Source organism: Sus scrofa, chromosome 14 (genome assembly GCF_054392235.1).
Source record: "Sus scrofa isolate SSC_HxYL_T2T_F1_AM1 chromosome 14, Sscrofa_HxYL_maternal_Yorkshire_Landrace_v2.0, whole genome shotgun sequence".
NCBI lineage: Eukaryota > Metazoa > Chordata > Mammalia > Artiodactyla > Suidae > Sus > Sus scrofa.
Window position 1 is genome coordinate 34,926,825 of NC_139396.1, and position 14,110 is coordinate 34,940,934.

Below are 14,110 nucleotides of genomic sequence, written 5' to 3' on the forward strand. Positions count from 1 at the left end.
TGCCCAGTCTGAGAAGCATGATGACATTCATACAGTAGACTTATGTAATCTATATTGTGACAGAGAACAAGGCGGTTAACTCAGTCCTGGGGGCAAAGCAGTGGATGTGGACTACCATATATTTCCAGGTCAATGCAAACCAATTTTGATCTTTCTTAGAGGAAATGGAAAAGAATGCATTTTCCGGGTCAAGAGCTGCATACCATGTGCCAGAGTATGCACTGCAATAATGCTGCCATATAAGGGCTACCAGTTGGTAAAATGTGTTGGTACATCATCGTCTGCCCTGACTCATCTGGATTTTTTTTTCCCCAGGGGCCATGCCAGTAAACTGAAGAAGGATGTGACAGGAATGTCCAACCTAATATCAAGTCTCTGAGGGTGGTGCTAGTGTTGATTATAGCTAGTAAGCCAAGAAAGAGGATACAATGGAATCATAAAAAAGACTCAATTAACCAAGAGGAAGGCATTAAAGAACAAAAGAAGGAAAACAAAATAGCTCAGGAGGTCTGGAAAAACAAAGAAGCCTCTCTTAACAGCATGAGAGAAAAGAAACCACAAGTCTGTCCACCTGTAGGATAAAGGATATCAAGAAGAATGGTATTGTAGTTCCTGTTATGGCTCACTGAGTTACAAACCCAACTAGTATCCATGAGGACACAGGTTCGATCCTTAGCCTTGCTCAGTGGGTTAAGGATCTGGCGTTGCCATGAGCTGTGGTGTAGGTTACAGATGCAGCTCGGATCCGGTGTTGCTGTGGCTATGGTGTAGACCAGTAGCTGCAGCTCCAACTGGACCTTTAGCCTGGGAACCTCTGTATGCTACGGTTGTGGCCATAAAAAGCAAAAAATAAATAAATGAAGAAATAAAGAGTAGTGTTTTAGTGACATAGGGCAATTCCAGCCTTTTACCTTCTTTTTTTTTCTTCAGAATTTCCTCTGAAAAAGAAGGAATTCTACCTGCAAACCATCTTCAGATTCAAGAATATCAATTCTTCCCTGGGTCTGGCCTATAGAGTTCAGATTTCCCAGCACCCACAATTCAGTGAGCCACATTTTTAAAAATAAATCCCTAAATCTCTCCCTCTCCCTCCCTTCCTCCATATCGATCACCTGTCTCTCTGTCTGTCGATCTAATCTTCACGCCATTGGTTCCATTTTTCTATTTCTCAGGAAAATTCAAACATATAACATCCCATGAAGTTAATCACTAGTGGACCTTGTGAGAAGATGCCTAAGCTCAGTTCTGACAGACACATTGAAGACATGAACCACCTGTAGCATCGACATTCCTGTGGCCTTGCAGGGCCTGCTACACCTTCAGTGGTCACAGGGTATCTGAATGAATGTTTTCCTCTTCACAGACTCCTGTGTGGGGCTGCATGCAGTTGATTATCTCCTCTGCATCCTCTAGTTCTCATCATCCCTCTGCCGGACACATGCAGCTGAGAAAGGACCCAGAAAAGGCCCTGCCATTAGCCTCTGCCTGCACTTGAGAGCACTTATCTTTAAATATTGTGCCGCAGTTGTCTAAAAACAAATTCATATCCTTTGTATTTTGGTCTAGCCACCCAAGCTATTCTGTTTGCTCTCTGCAAAAGGACCTTCCTGCTTATTTTTCCTTGAATTTGTACCCTTTTTTCTTGGTGACAGGGCTTTGGCCACCAACAGTGGCCCTCACTCAGTTGCCCACTGTACGAAAGGGCAGATGTTTGGCTTCCTCCAAGCCATCTCATTATCCTAATGCTGTCTGGATTTATTGAGAGGGGAGGAAGACAAATGTAGTCTCTAAGTCCCAAGTCATAATCTTCCACTTTCAACTCCAAACAGAACAAGAAACCCCTGATCTCAAGTCCACCACAGACTTTCCTTTCTGAATGGCCCAGTTGATTAAAGCTGCCTGTCTTTGGGTCCATGTTCTGCATTGAGCTGGTGGGATTGGAGCTGTTCATCAGCTTGGTAATATCTTGAGCCATGAGCAAAATCCAAGAAGTTACTGAGCAACACAGGAAATCAGAGTAACAAAAGACCTTCAGGTCCCTGCGATCAGATCTCCTTCATAGATGAAGAAACCAAGGTCTGGAAACTGGAAGTGACTTCTTTCTTTTTTTTGGGGGGGGGGTTGCTTTTTAGGGCTGCACCTGAGGCATATGGAGGTTCCCAGGCTAGGAGTCCAGTCAGAGCTACAGCCACCGGCGTACGCCAGAGCCACAGCAATGCCAGATCCAAACCACATCTGCGACCTACACCACAGCTCACGGCAACGCTGGATCCTTAACCCCCTGAGTGAGGCCAGGGATCAAACCTGCATCCTCATGGATACTAGTCAAAGTTGTTTCCACTGAGCCATGATGGGAACTCCTCCTGGAAGTAACTTCTCAAAGTCAGTTTTCCAGTGCTGCCTCGAAGCCTTCCTGACCTCCTTGTCAAGCTCACTGTCTCTTCCTCTGGCCCCCACCCCCAGCACTCCTTGTATCTCTTTTCAGTGCTGTGTTTAATCTTCCTTTATTAGACTGTGAGATGTGGGAAAAGTGAATCCATGTCTATCTTCCAGGATCTGGCATAGGGGCTAACCTTAGTCAATGCCCTATAAATGCTTATGTAAGGATGGCAGGGAGAAAGGAGAAGGAGGAGAAGAGAGTGTGGGTCCGATGCTTAGTGACCTGCGTTATCAGCAGTAGACATGAAGGAGGGTCAGCAGCAGTTGAGACCCCAAGCCTAACCATAAGGGGAACCGCAAAGAAGGCAGGGAGTGTCTCCGGGCTTCTGAGATGGTATAGGCTTTCCCCTCCTTTTCTGTCTCTTCCTGGATCCATGGGAGAAATTGAGCCACAGACACAAACATACCAGGCCTCCCCCTGAAGCCAGATCTTATGCCCCAACTGAAGACACCCACTTGGAAGAGCCTCTGGTTTCCATGGACAGTACAGACCATAGGTGCCCCACTGTCTCCCTGAGAATGAGAAAAGAGAGAAAGAACAGTCTGCAGAGATCAACAGCACGTCTAGCCAGAGGGCAGGGTGAGAGGGTCTTGGTGGTGTGGGCAAGGGCCTTCCCTCCTGGGCTCCCTCCTGGGAACCTGGAAATTGGTGGAGCATGTGGGGGATGGGGCCAAGGCAAGGGCTGGCTACCTGGCAACTGCCTCTGGTTCCTGGCTCTTTCCATGCACAAAGCATGTTCCTGGAGAGCTGGTCTACCCTCTGGCTGCATTCTCTCCAAGTAATCTGCACCACTCTCAGCTTCTGCAGGTATATGGTTAAGTTGTCATATTGGTCTGGCAAAGTGAGGAAGCTAGTGTGAGAATGAGCACTGGACCGAGCGCTGAGAGTGACGGGCCCGCACCTGGTCAGGGTGGAAGCTCCTGAAAGATGCAAACACTCAGCAAATAACAGACTCACAGGCTAGGAAGGCCTTGGAGTTGCCCTGATGCCACACCCAGCTCAGTCTCCTCTCCAGCATCTCCAATAAGTGGTTCCTTCATCTCTGCTTATTTCTCTATTCCCCTTTGGGAGGCTTGCCCCCTCTGGAAGCAGCCAACCAAACCCTTACCCCAGCTCCTGCCAGGTGAACCTGGAATGAGCTTTCTCCATGACCCCATCATTTTCACAGCCATGTTTTGTCTCTGTGCAGAGGTTCAGAACAGCCCCACTTCTGAATCATTCTCTGCCAGGACAATGGAGAAACCAGGAAAATGGCACACCCAGAAGTGCCATCCTGTGGGAAGGAAACACCTTGAGCCTAGAGAAGCTTCTGGCTTTCTCCCCATCACACTTCCACCATCCCTGTCCGCCCAGCCTGACTTTGGGAAAGGAGTGGATGACTGTGCTTGGGGAATCATTGTCTTAGAGTTATGTCAGGATGGTCGTCCCCCCAAGCTTCATCCCAGGATAAACAGCTGTGGAGATGCAATTGTAAAACAGCCCGGGAAGGAAGAATCCAAACTTTCTACAGTCTGACCTCCAAAAAAATTAGCCTCACTCTCAGGTTTTGAGATTCTTCTGTGTTCCAGGCTTCTGCTAGAGACCTCACATGTATCATCTCATTTAATTTAATCCACAAACCTTATTTGAGGGCAGCATGACTGTCATTCTCCTGATGAGGGAAGGTGAGGGAGCTAGGTCAGAATCTCAAAGCTAGTGTAGTGAGGCCAGAATTCAGACCCAAGTCTCCCAAAGCATCATGTTATCTAGCCCTGGGGAACCTAAGTGTGGGCACTCTGTGGGTTCTGGAAGGAAGGCACATACCATGTGTAGGAACCGTCACCCACTCTGTCATCCAGCACCGGTCCCAGATTTTCTCCTTCTTCTGCAGGCAGATGGGCATTTTGAAGTTCGTGAATTGTACTGGTGTGGCAAGCAGGAGCAGGGAGAGATCACTGTCCAGGTGAGATGGCTTATAATCTTTGTGAATAATTATCTTCTGCACTTGTTTTCTCTCCGAGTGGACATCGTTGAATTTCCTGGATCCCATGACCACTGTGATAGTTCCCAATGTCATGTCTAATCTAGAGAATGAATATAATAACTCCAAACTATAATCATAGTTATGCTGTATTTCTTGTTTATAGACATATAGTAGAGTTTACAGCTGAATACTGAGAAGGCCAAAGCATTGGGTATGCAGTGGCCTACGAGTGGCAGGATCAGAGTGGCAGGTGTCAGGGGTCTAAACCCAGGCAGAACCCTGATCTAGTGAATAGTCAGCCCAGGGAGACTTCCCTACTGAACGGTGGTAGGATGAATCCACCCAAGAGAATAGACTGTGAGCTTCTTGGCAACAGGGATCTTGACTGTCTTGTCAACCACTCTATTGCCATCACCTAGAATAGCACATGGTGGAATTCCCATCGTGGCTCAGTGGGAACGAATCTGACTAGTATCCACAAGAACACAGATTCAATCCCTGGCCTCACTCAGTGGGTTAAGGATCTGGCGTTGCCATGAGCTGCGGTGTAGGTCACAGACACAGCTCAGATCTGGCATTGCTACAACTCAGATCTGGCGGCTACAGCTCCGATTCCACCCCTAGCCTGGGAACCTCCATATGCCACGGGTATGGCCCTGAAAAGACAAAAAAAAAAAAAAAAAAAGAATAGCACATGGTAGCCCATTTGTGTACACTGAATGAATACACTGTGTTGTCTACACAGATGGCAAGCAGGGAAAGAGAAAACGTCTACTCATTTTCTAATACATGGCCACAACTTGCAGCCAACCTTTGGATATGGATGACTTAGGAAAGAGAGCAGATACTTCTTGGTACAAAGCCAATGGGAACAAACTTGGTGTAGAACCTATGGTTTCACAAGCCTTGTGCATTCACCCCCTAAGCTACCCAGCCCAGACACTACATTGAGGAAACCTGCTGTAAAGTAAAACAATGCCTCAGAAACTTACAGGGTTCTTGGGAAGCAATGTGCAGCCGTCAGAACCCACCACCGATGTATGATTGAGCCTCCACAGAGGTGTTTCTGCGAGATCTGGATACTCACTTGCCATGGGAACTCACCTTCCTGGACTTCAAATAGTTCATGAACTTGTAACAGTGATGAGTTTGAAAACTCAGGTCTGTAGCCACATTGAGCTTCATCTGAAAGGGAACAGAAAGCACCATTTGTGCCTGAGACGCACAGAGAAATCCTTCCCATCTCTCTTCCAAGTGTCTTCCCAGCGAAGGTGGTGATGGGGCTGAGCAAAGTGAGCTGGGGCAGGGGGGCAGATCTCAGACAACACCAGCAAATGACACCTCCTTTAATGTCTGTCCCTTACATTCAAGAACAGCTGTGAGATCTGGAAAAGTCAGGGTGCAGATCCAGAGGAAGCTCTAAAGGTGTCGGGGTGGCAGCAGAGAAGTGCAAAGATGTGCAGGGTCCATTCAGGAAACAGAAACCAGGCAGGGTTCGAACAGGGAAAGTCAAATATCAACAATTTTAAACCTTAACAGAGGAGTAGCTACAAAGGGTCAAGAGGACTCCAAAAATACCCCAGGGTTGGTGTTCCCATCATGGTTCAGCAGAAATGAATCCAACTAATATTCATGAGGACTCGGGTTCGATCCCTAGCTCAGTGGGTTAAGGATCTGGCATTGTCGCGAGCTGCAGTGTAGGTCACAGATGTGTCTAGGATTCAGCGATGCTGTGGCTGTGGTGTAGGCTGGCAGCTGCAGCTCCTATTCAGCCCCTAGCCTGGGAACCTCCATATGCCTCAGGTGCAGCCCTAAAAAGACCAAATGTGGCAGAGGAGTCCTTCCCCAACGTTGGTGGAAGAACTTTTTCTTTAATTTATCTTTTTGTCTTTTTGTCTTTTTAGGGCCGCACCAGCAGCATACAGAGGTTCCCAGGCTAGGAGTCTAATCAGAGCTGTAGCCAACGGCCTGCACCACAGCCACAACAACGCCAGATCCGAGCCCCATCTGCAACCACAGCTCGCGGCCATGCCAGATCCTTGACCCACTGAGCAAGGACAGGGATCAAACCTGCAACCTAGTCGGATTCATTTCCACTGCACCATGACGGGAATGCCAGGACTTTTAAATAAATAAATAAAGGGAAAAAATCATTATAATAAAACTAGAAAAAACTGCACTCAAGTAGCAAACTTTGAAGATTTTCAGACGACGGCCTTATAATTTTATTAGAAGAAAGAAGACACTGAGAAATAATATACACATCCTATTCTAGCATTCCTTGCGGTGCAGAATACTGTTAAAAAAAAAAAAAAAAAACCGTAGGGTCCCACTACGACACACAGCTCAGAGGACAAGAGCCTGTGGCCCAGGTGGGAGAAGGGACGGACAGAGAGGTTCCTCCTTTGAAGCACTTGACCTCTCTCAGAACAAGCTAGAGAGAACCATCAATCCCTTGATACTTTCCCCACCCCCACACTTGCACATGGCTTCTTAAAGTCAGGGGCGACTTCACAGCAGAGACTAGAGCTCTCTTTGCAGAAGAAAGTATGTTTCAATTTAGGAAGTCAAAAAGGCATGGAGTTGCAAGAAGATTACAACAAAGGAGAGAACTTCCTGAAATCCAAGGATACCCTTACCTACACATGAAAAGATTTTATTCAAGCTGATGGAACTTCACCTTCTGCTCTGGCCCCCTTCAGAGGGGAAGCTTTCCACTAAAACATTCCCAGATCTTGCCTGGCCGTGATCCCAACTCCCTCACCACTCTCCTCAGGCAGACTGAATAGATGTTATAAATGATCAACATCTAGCACCCGGATAAAGAGAAACGATTACAAATATAAAGCTTATATTTAAAGGCAAAGACAGCAGTGAGTTTCTAGTGAAGAGAAACAGAATGTACAAAATATACATTTTTTTGGTTTGTTTAGCTAATTACCAGGAGGGGAGAAACAGATTAGACCTGCATCAAGCAAGGACATTGGAGAAAACAGGGAAAACTATGAAATAAGAAGGAAGAATGAAATGAAAAGGAATTAACAGAGATGGAGGGAAAATAGAGACACCTAACTGTATTGAAAAACTAAAACCAGTATAGATGGCCTAGAAAATTGGGACCAACTTTCTTGCCAGGGATAACTACAAAGTGTCATAATATCACTTGCTTGTAATCACCAGACAGCAAAGATAATGAAGAGCTAATGTCGAGGAAGAGATATTAGACCAATATGTAGGAAGAGAAGGGAATTTGTGGGATAATTTGTGGAGAGTCATCCTATAGGCCGGGCCGTGTTTCTGGAAGCCTGGCAGAGTGGGGAGGTGGACTCCAGGGCCCATTGATGGTGAGGGCCTTCATGGATTCCTAAGAGTAAATGTGCATCAGAAGTCAACCAGGCTGCAAGTGTACATGAGGAATAGTACCACAGAGTGCATCTCCTCAAGAGCTGCTGTAATAGACTAGGCAATCATATATGGTGCACAAGTTCACACATGACGTATGACAATTTGAGTATCGTGGAATTGATGGACAAAGGTGAAGAAAACATTTTTGGAGTATATTTTTAACTTTAAGATAAGCATATGGATAATAAGTAACAGGTAGTCTTCTTGTTTTTTTGTTTTTTTTTTTTTTTTAGTAATGAACCTGACTAGTATCCATGAAGATACGAGTTCGATCCCTGGCCTCAATCAGTGGGTTAAGGACCCAGCGTTACCATGAGCTGTGGTGTAGGTCGCAGACACAGCTCGGGTCTGGCATTGCTGTGGCTCTGGTGTAGGCCGGCAGCTATAGCTCTGATTCTACCCCTAGCCTGGGAACTTCCATACGCTGTACCTGCAGCCCTAAAAAGAAAAAAAAAAAATCAAAAATGTCTGCAAATCAAGTTATGAAATCCACAGAGATAGGAATAATGGGAAAACCATGGGAACAGGAAATTTTCAAAAGGATAAATAGAAAATGTTATAAAGGAGTTCCCATCGTGGTGCAGTGGTTAACGAATCCGACTAGGAACCATGAGGTTGCGGGTTCGGTCCCTGCCCTTGCTCAGCGGGTTAAGGATCCGGTGTTGCCGTGAGCTGTGTGTAGGTTGCAGACGCGGCTCGGATCCTGCATTGCTGTGGCTCTGACATAGGCCGGTGGCTACAGCTCCGATTCGACCCCTAGCCTGGGAACCTCCATATGCCGCGGGAGCGGCCCAAGAAATACCAAAAAAAGACCAAAAAAAAAAAAAAATGTTATAAGGCTGGAAGTGGGGGTAACTGGTAGTCTTGTGGGCAGGTACATTTCAGAAATACCAAGTTAGGAGTTCCCGTCGTGGCGCAGTGGTTAACGAATCCGACTAGGAACCATGAGGTTGCGGGTTCGGTCCCTGCCCTTGCTCAGTGGATTAACGATCCGGCGTTGCCGTGAACTGTGGTGTAGGTCGCAGACGCGGCTCGGATCCCGCGTTGCTGTGGCTCTGGTGTAGGCCGGTGGCTACAGCTCCAATTCAACCCCTAGCCTGGGAACCTCCATATGCCGCAGGAGCGGCCCAAGAAATAGCAACAACAACAACAACAACAAAAAAAAAAAAAAAAAGAAAAAGAAAAGAAATACCAAGTTAAATAAAATTAAACCATTTTTTGACTGTGAGATTTCTTGAAACCTTTAATATGTGCATGTCCACTGTATCCCAGAGAAAAGTATTGCATGGAGCATTTCCAAATTTTGTTTAACCTTAGGGTTTTTCTCTGCGCAGTTTCTAATAGAATGTACTTCGGAAACTGCCATAGTAATTCCTTCACTCTTACAATAGCCCTTTTAACTTTTCCCACTTTATGAGATTACCTAGTTAATAAGGGGAGTTAAATGAGCAGAGCCCTTATTCCACCAAAATTCTGTTGCTTCTCGCAGAGTGTTGGGCCCAGAAAGATCCTCGGCATGTTTACAAAGAAGGCAGTGGAGACTGGACAAGCAAAGGCATTTGCTGGTTGTAATTCCAAGTTCCCTTTGCTTCCAGAATGCAGGGTCCAGGCCCTGGGGGGCTATTTTAAATGCCATGTTCACTGAGCCCCATACATCTACTTTGACTAATCAGTGGTAATCTCCTCCTTTCTGAGCCACTTGCTCTAACTCCGCACCCCCTCAGGCCTCTCCATCAACTCTGCAGGAGCCAGCTAACAGGTTACAGGCCTGCCCCCTCCTCTGCTCTGGCTCAGCCTGGCACAGACCTGGAGCTTCCTGGGCACATCCCTCAAGTGCCACGAGCAGTGGAATTAGAAGTTGGAGCATTTTCTTTTCATCCCAGTCCAGAATTGCCCAACCTGGGCCTCCTGCCCAAGCTGACAAAAGGCCAGCTGCAGCTGCTTCAGTGGGGACCATCACAAATGCATGGCAGAGCCAGTCCTGAGTGACATCACAGTAAGCCTGGGGTTAGGGAGACTCAGGGGATGCAGAGCAGCCTGGCTTAGTGGCATCTGCACAGCCCAAGTTTCCCTTTGTGTTCCTTCTTCTGTGTTCTCTTTGCCGTGGAGACAAAAGTCATGCCATATTGGGCACCCTTGTCCACCCACTCTTCCCACCCAGGACCCTGAGCCCCTTGAAGGGCCGTGTGTTCTAGCCGCTGCTTGGGCATTAAAGAGCTTTGGGTCTTTGGGTGAGTTTTCATATTCTGGAACCAGATCTCAAAGCCTGCTGTGACTTGTTAGGACATTTGGAACCCTTTATTGTGAGGTGAACAGAGAGAGCGGTGGCATAAAAGCGGGTGGCTTAGACACATGTGCATTAAAAGATTACTCTGGGAGATTATTTTAGAGAGGATAAAACTAGAAGAGAGAGACTGTCATTTAGGAGGTGGCTCCAGTAATACAGACGAAAGACGGTGATGGCCCGAAGTAGGACACAGAGGGGGCAGTTTGTCAAGGCTGCCGTAACGAAGGACCACAGCCTAGGTGGCTTCACAGAAATTTCCCAGGTCTGGAAGCTGAGAAGCCTAAGATCAAGGTGCCTACGGAGTTGGTTTCCCTCCAAGGGCCATAAAGGAAAGATCTGTTGCAGGTTCTCCCCTTGGCTTGCAGATGGCCATGCTCTTGCTGCCTCTTCACGTGGTCATGTCTCCATGCAAGGTGTACACCCAGGTCTCTTCTTTTTATAAGGGGACCAGTCTTGGATTAGGGCCCCACTCTGAAGACCTCATTTTATCTTAATCATTTTTTTTTCTTGCACTGGCAGCATGTGAAAGTTTCCAAGGCCAGAGATTCAATCCACATCATAGTAGTGTTAATACCAGATCCTTAACCCACTGAGCCACCAGGGAACTCCTTAACTGAATCAACTCTTAAAGACCCTATCTCCAGATTGGATTATAGTCTGGAGTCCTGGGAGCTGGGATTTCAACTTTTTTTTTTTTTTTTTTCCCATTTTTGACCACCGTGTGGCATATGGAGCTCCCAGGCGAGGGATCAGATCCAAGCTGCAGTTGTGACCTAAGCCGCAGTTGCGGCAACACCGGATCCTTAACCCACTGTGCCAGGCCGGGTATCAAACCCGAGTCCAGGCACTCCCAAGATGCCAATGATTCCATTGCACTGCAGCAGGAGCTCCTTGACATATGAATTTTAAGGGAGGCACAATTTAGCTTGTAACAGTGGAATTACAGAGAAATGGATGTAATTGAGAGACAGAAGAAGTTGCATATATAGAGGTACTATGATTACTAAGCCATACAGGGCAGATTAAAGTATGGGTCTGAAAGTTCAGGGGTAGAAGGCTGCCTTGGAAAGCCAGCCACCTGCTGAAATCACAGGAGTGGAGGAGATTGTCCACAGAGAATGTGTGGCAAGAAAAGCAGAGAGGGCCTTGGGGAACTCAGCCTGTAAGAACAACAGCGTTTCCAGCCACTTAGAGGGAGCCGAGCTGGAAAAGGAGGCTGGCAATGGCCAGAAGCACTGGTGGAAAACCAAGAGAGGGTGTTGATGTGGAGTATGGTCCCAGAATGTTCCAAAGAGGAGGGATGCCTCCTGATTCGAGGTGATCCCTCCCCGTGGCCTCTGATTCTCTCACTCCGCCCACAGCCTCAGGAACTGATCTACCCCTTGCCTGCTCTCCCCCATGGTCATCTTCCTCCCATCTCTGTTTGCATCCTCCCCACCCTAAAACCCTCTACATAAACCACAGCCACGAAATGCCCTCCCTCTACTCAGATTCCCTTACCCTACAGTCACCACCCCGTTTTCCTGGCATTCGCAACCACAGTCCTTGTTATTCAAAGAAGGACGGAATGGAGCATCCAGTGATTCATGTATCCTCAACCTGACATGTGTACAGGGGAAACTCCTGTTTCCCTATAGTCTTATAAAACTTCTGATACCTGATGTGTGGGTTTTTCCATACCAAGCACTTCTCCAAGTTTCAGTGGACATTGATGGGGCGTTCTGCAGTTGGGTGTTTTGTTGTTGTTATTTGGTTTTTAGAGCCGCACCCGCAGCATATGGAGGTCCCCAGGCTAGGGGTTGAATTGGAGCTACAGCTCCAGCCTACGCTACAGCCACAGCAACACAGGATCCGAGCCATATCTGCAACCTACACCACAGCTCAAGGCACCATCAGATCCTTTAACCCACTGAGCAAGGCCAGGGATTGAACCTTTGTCCTCATGGATACCAGTCAAGTTTGTAAACTGCTGAGCCACAACAGGAACTCCTGTGTATCCTACAGTTAAACCCAGTTCTAACACTTAACTGCCAGGAGTTATTGCCGACCCCACAGGTTAAGGGTTCAGTCCCACAAGACTACCCCCACTTCAGTGCCAATTGCAAGTCGAGGTTGTCTGTGCTTCTGGTTATAAACTGGGGGTTCCCTCAACCCCCTCCTCAGATTTGATAACTTGCTAGAACTGCTCACAGAGTACAGGAAACTGCTTTACTTACTATTACTAATGTATTAAAATGATACAACTCAGGAAAAGGCAAAAGGAAAAGATGCATGGGGTACAATGTAGGGGTTGGGGGCCCAGCTGCGGTCTCTCCCTGGGTGCACCCCCCTCCAGAACTTCCGTGGGTTCACCAACCCGGCAGTGCGCAGAACCCCTTCAGCTGGGGTTTATACATAGGCTTCATCACATGGGCAAGATTGACTCACACATTGCTCCAGCCCCTCTTTCCTCCCCAGAGGTCAGGAGTAAGGCTGAAAGTTCCAACCCTCTCATCAGGCAGCTGGTGCTCCTGGCAAGAGGGCCCTGTCCTTGGAGTTTTCCAAAGTCACCTCGTTAACACAAACTCAGGTGGAGTTGAAAGGGGCTTGTTTTGAACAACAAAAGATGCTCTTTCCACCTTTATCTTTTCAGAGCTGTTTCAGGAGCCAGGAAAAAAAAAATATGTGTATATATATTTTTATATATATGTAAAAGCACAGATGTTCCTATTCTTATCATTTAGGAAACTACAAAGGGTTTAAAAGCTCTGGTCGTAGATCTGGATAAAGATCAAAACATATATTCCTCATTTTATCATAATATCACAAGGCTCCCAAGTTATCTGCAAAGCTTGTTCCCTTCTTCCCTCAGGGATTTTCTGTCGCCTTGTCCCTTGTCTGTGAGACCTCCCTAGTCACTCTGTTAAAAACCACATCTTTGGCCTCCCTAACCTGCACTTCCTATGCCTGTTCCCTGCTTGTTTTTTTCCGTAGCACTTAGCATCATCTGATGTAGTCTATACCTTCAGGATTTAGAGTTTAACCACTAGACTATAACCTTAGGGAGGAAATATAGTTTCTTTCTTTCTCTTCCTTCCTTCCTTCCTTCCTTTCTTTCCTTCTTTCTTTCCTTCTTTTTGTCTTTTTAGGGCCGTATGGCATATGGAGGTTCCCAGGCTAGGGGTCGAATCAGAGCTGTAGCCGCCGGCCTACACCACAGCCGTTGCAACGCCAGATCCCAGAACCACTGAGCAGGGACAGGGACTGAACCTGCATCCTCATGGATACTCGTTGGATTTTTTTCCCCTGTGTCATGATGGGAATTCGTATAGTTTCTTTTTTATTTACTCCCATTTCCCAATCCTTAGAGCAGGGCTGGTGTAGCAACCAGAGCTAAGACACACTGTGACGATGGCCAATCCGCACAGCAACCCCGATTGTTGTATAATGGTACAACTGTTGTATAATGATACAACTTGGTGGCTCAGCAGGTTAAGAACATGAAATAGTGACTGTGAGGATGGGGGCTCGATCCCTGACTCACCCAGTGGGTTAAGGATCCGGCTTTGCCTCGGAGACAGTGCTGCCATGGCATAGGCCGGCAGCTACTAGTCTGATTCCACCCCTTAGCCTGGGAACTTCCATATGCCGCAGGCACGGTCCTAAAAAGAAAGGAGGGAAGGAAGAAAAAAGAAAGAGAATAACACCTGTTGTATAATAATATCCCCTGTGTAGAGATAAGGGAAACTCTGAAAGGGTAATAACTTTCCCGAGGTCCTTTCTAGAAGCAGAATTGAAGCTAGGTATGTCTGACTCCAGAACCCACACAGAGACCACCTCCTAAATAATGCAGCACAGTAGAAACAGAGGGACAACTTTCAGGAGCAGCAAGTCCCTGTGTGAACATGAAAGGTGGCCAAATGTATCCGACAAAAGGTCTGGCTGTCGTGCAGATGTTGGTGAGGCCCTTGCAGCCATAAGGTCCTAGTCCAATGAGGCCGGTAGGCTTTGTCTGACTGCCTGGAAACAGCTGCGT

The 14,110-nt window shown here is 47.1% G+C and overlaps 1 protein-coding gene across 2 annotated transcripts; it reads right to left on the bottom strand.

Annotated features, from left to right (window-relative positions):
- Positions 1-1,147: 1,147 nt before the first annotated feature.
- On the bottom strand, positions 1,148-9,748 carry PRSS51 (serine protease 51). 2 transcript variants are annotated; one of them, XM_084997845.1, is made up of 6 exons: positions 9,232-9,738; positions 5,508-5,588; positions 4,244-4,503; positions 3,131-3,241; positions 2,847-2,952; positions 1,148-1,444 (listed from the first exon to the last, which is right to left on the bottom strand). In XM_084997845.1, the coding sequence occupies exons 3-6, from the start codon at positions 4,494-4,496 to the stop codon at positions 1,420-1,422; spliced, it is 495 nt and encodes a 164-aa protein (XP_084853971.1). In that variant the 5' UTR covers positions 4,497-4,503; positions 5,508-5,588; positions 9,232-9,738; the 3' UTR covers positions 1,148-1,419. The 2 variants fall into 2 exon arrangements, with proteins under 2 accessions (XP_084853971.1, XP_084853970.1); XM_084997844.1 differs by lacking the exon at positions 1,148-1,444 and having other exon boundaries at positions 2,488-2,952; positions 3,131-3,273; positions 9,232-9,748.
- Positions 9,749-14,110: the final 4,362 nt, after the last annotated feature.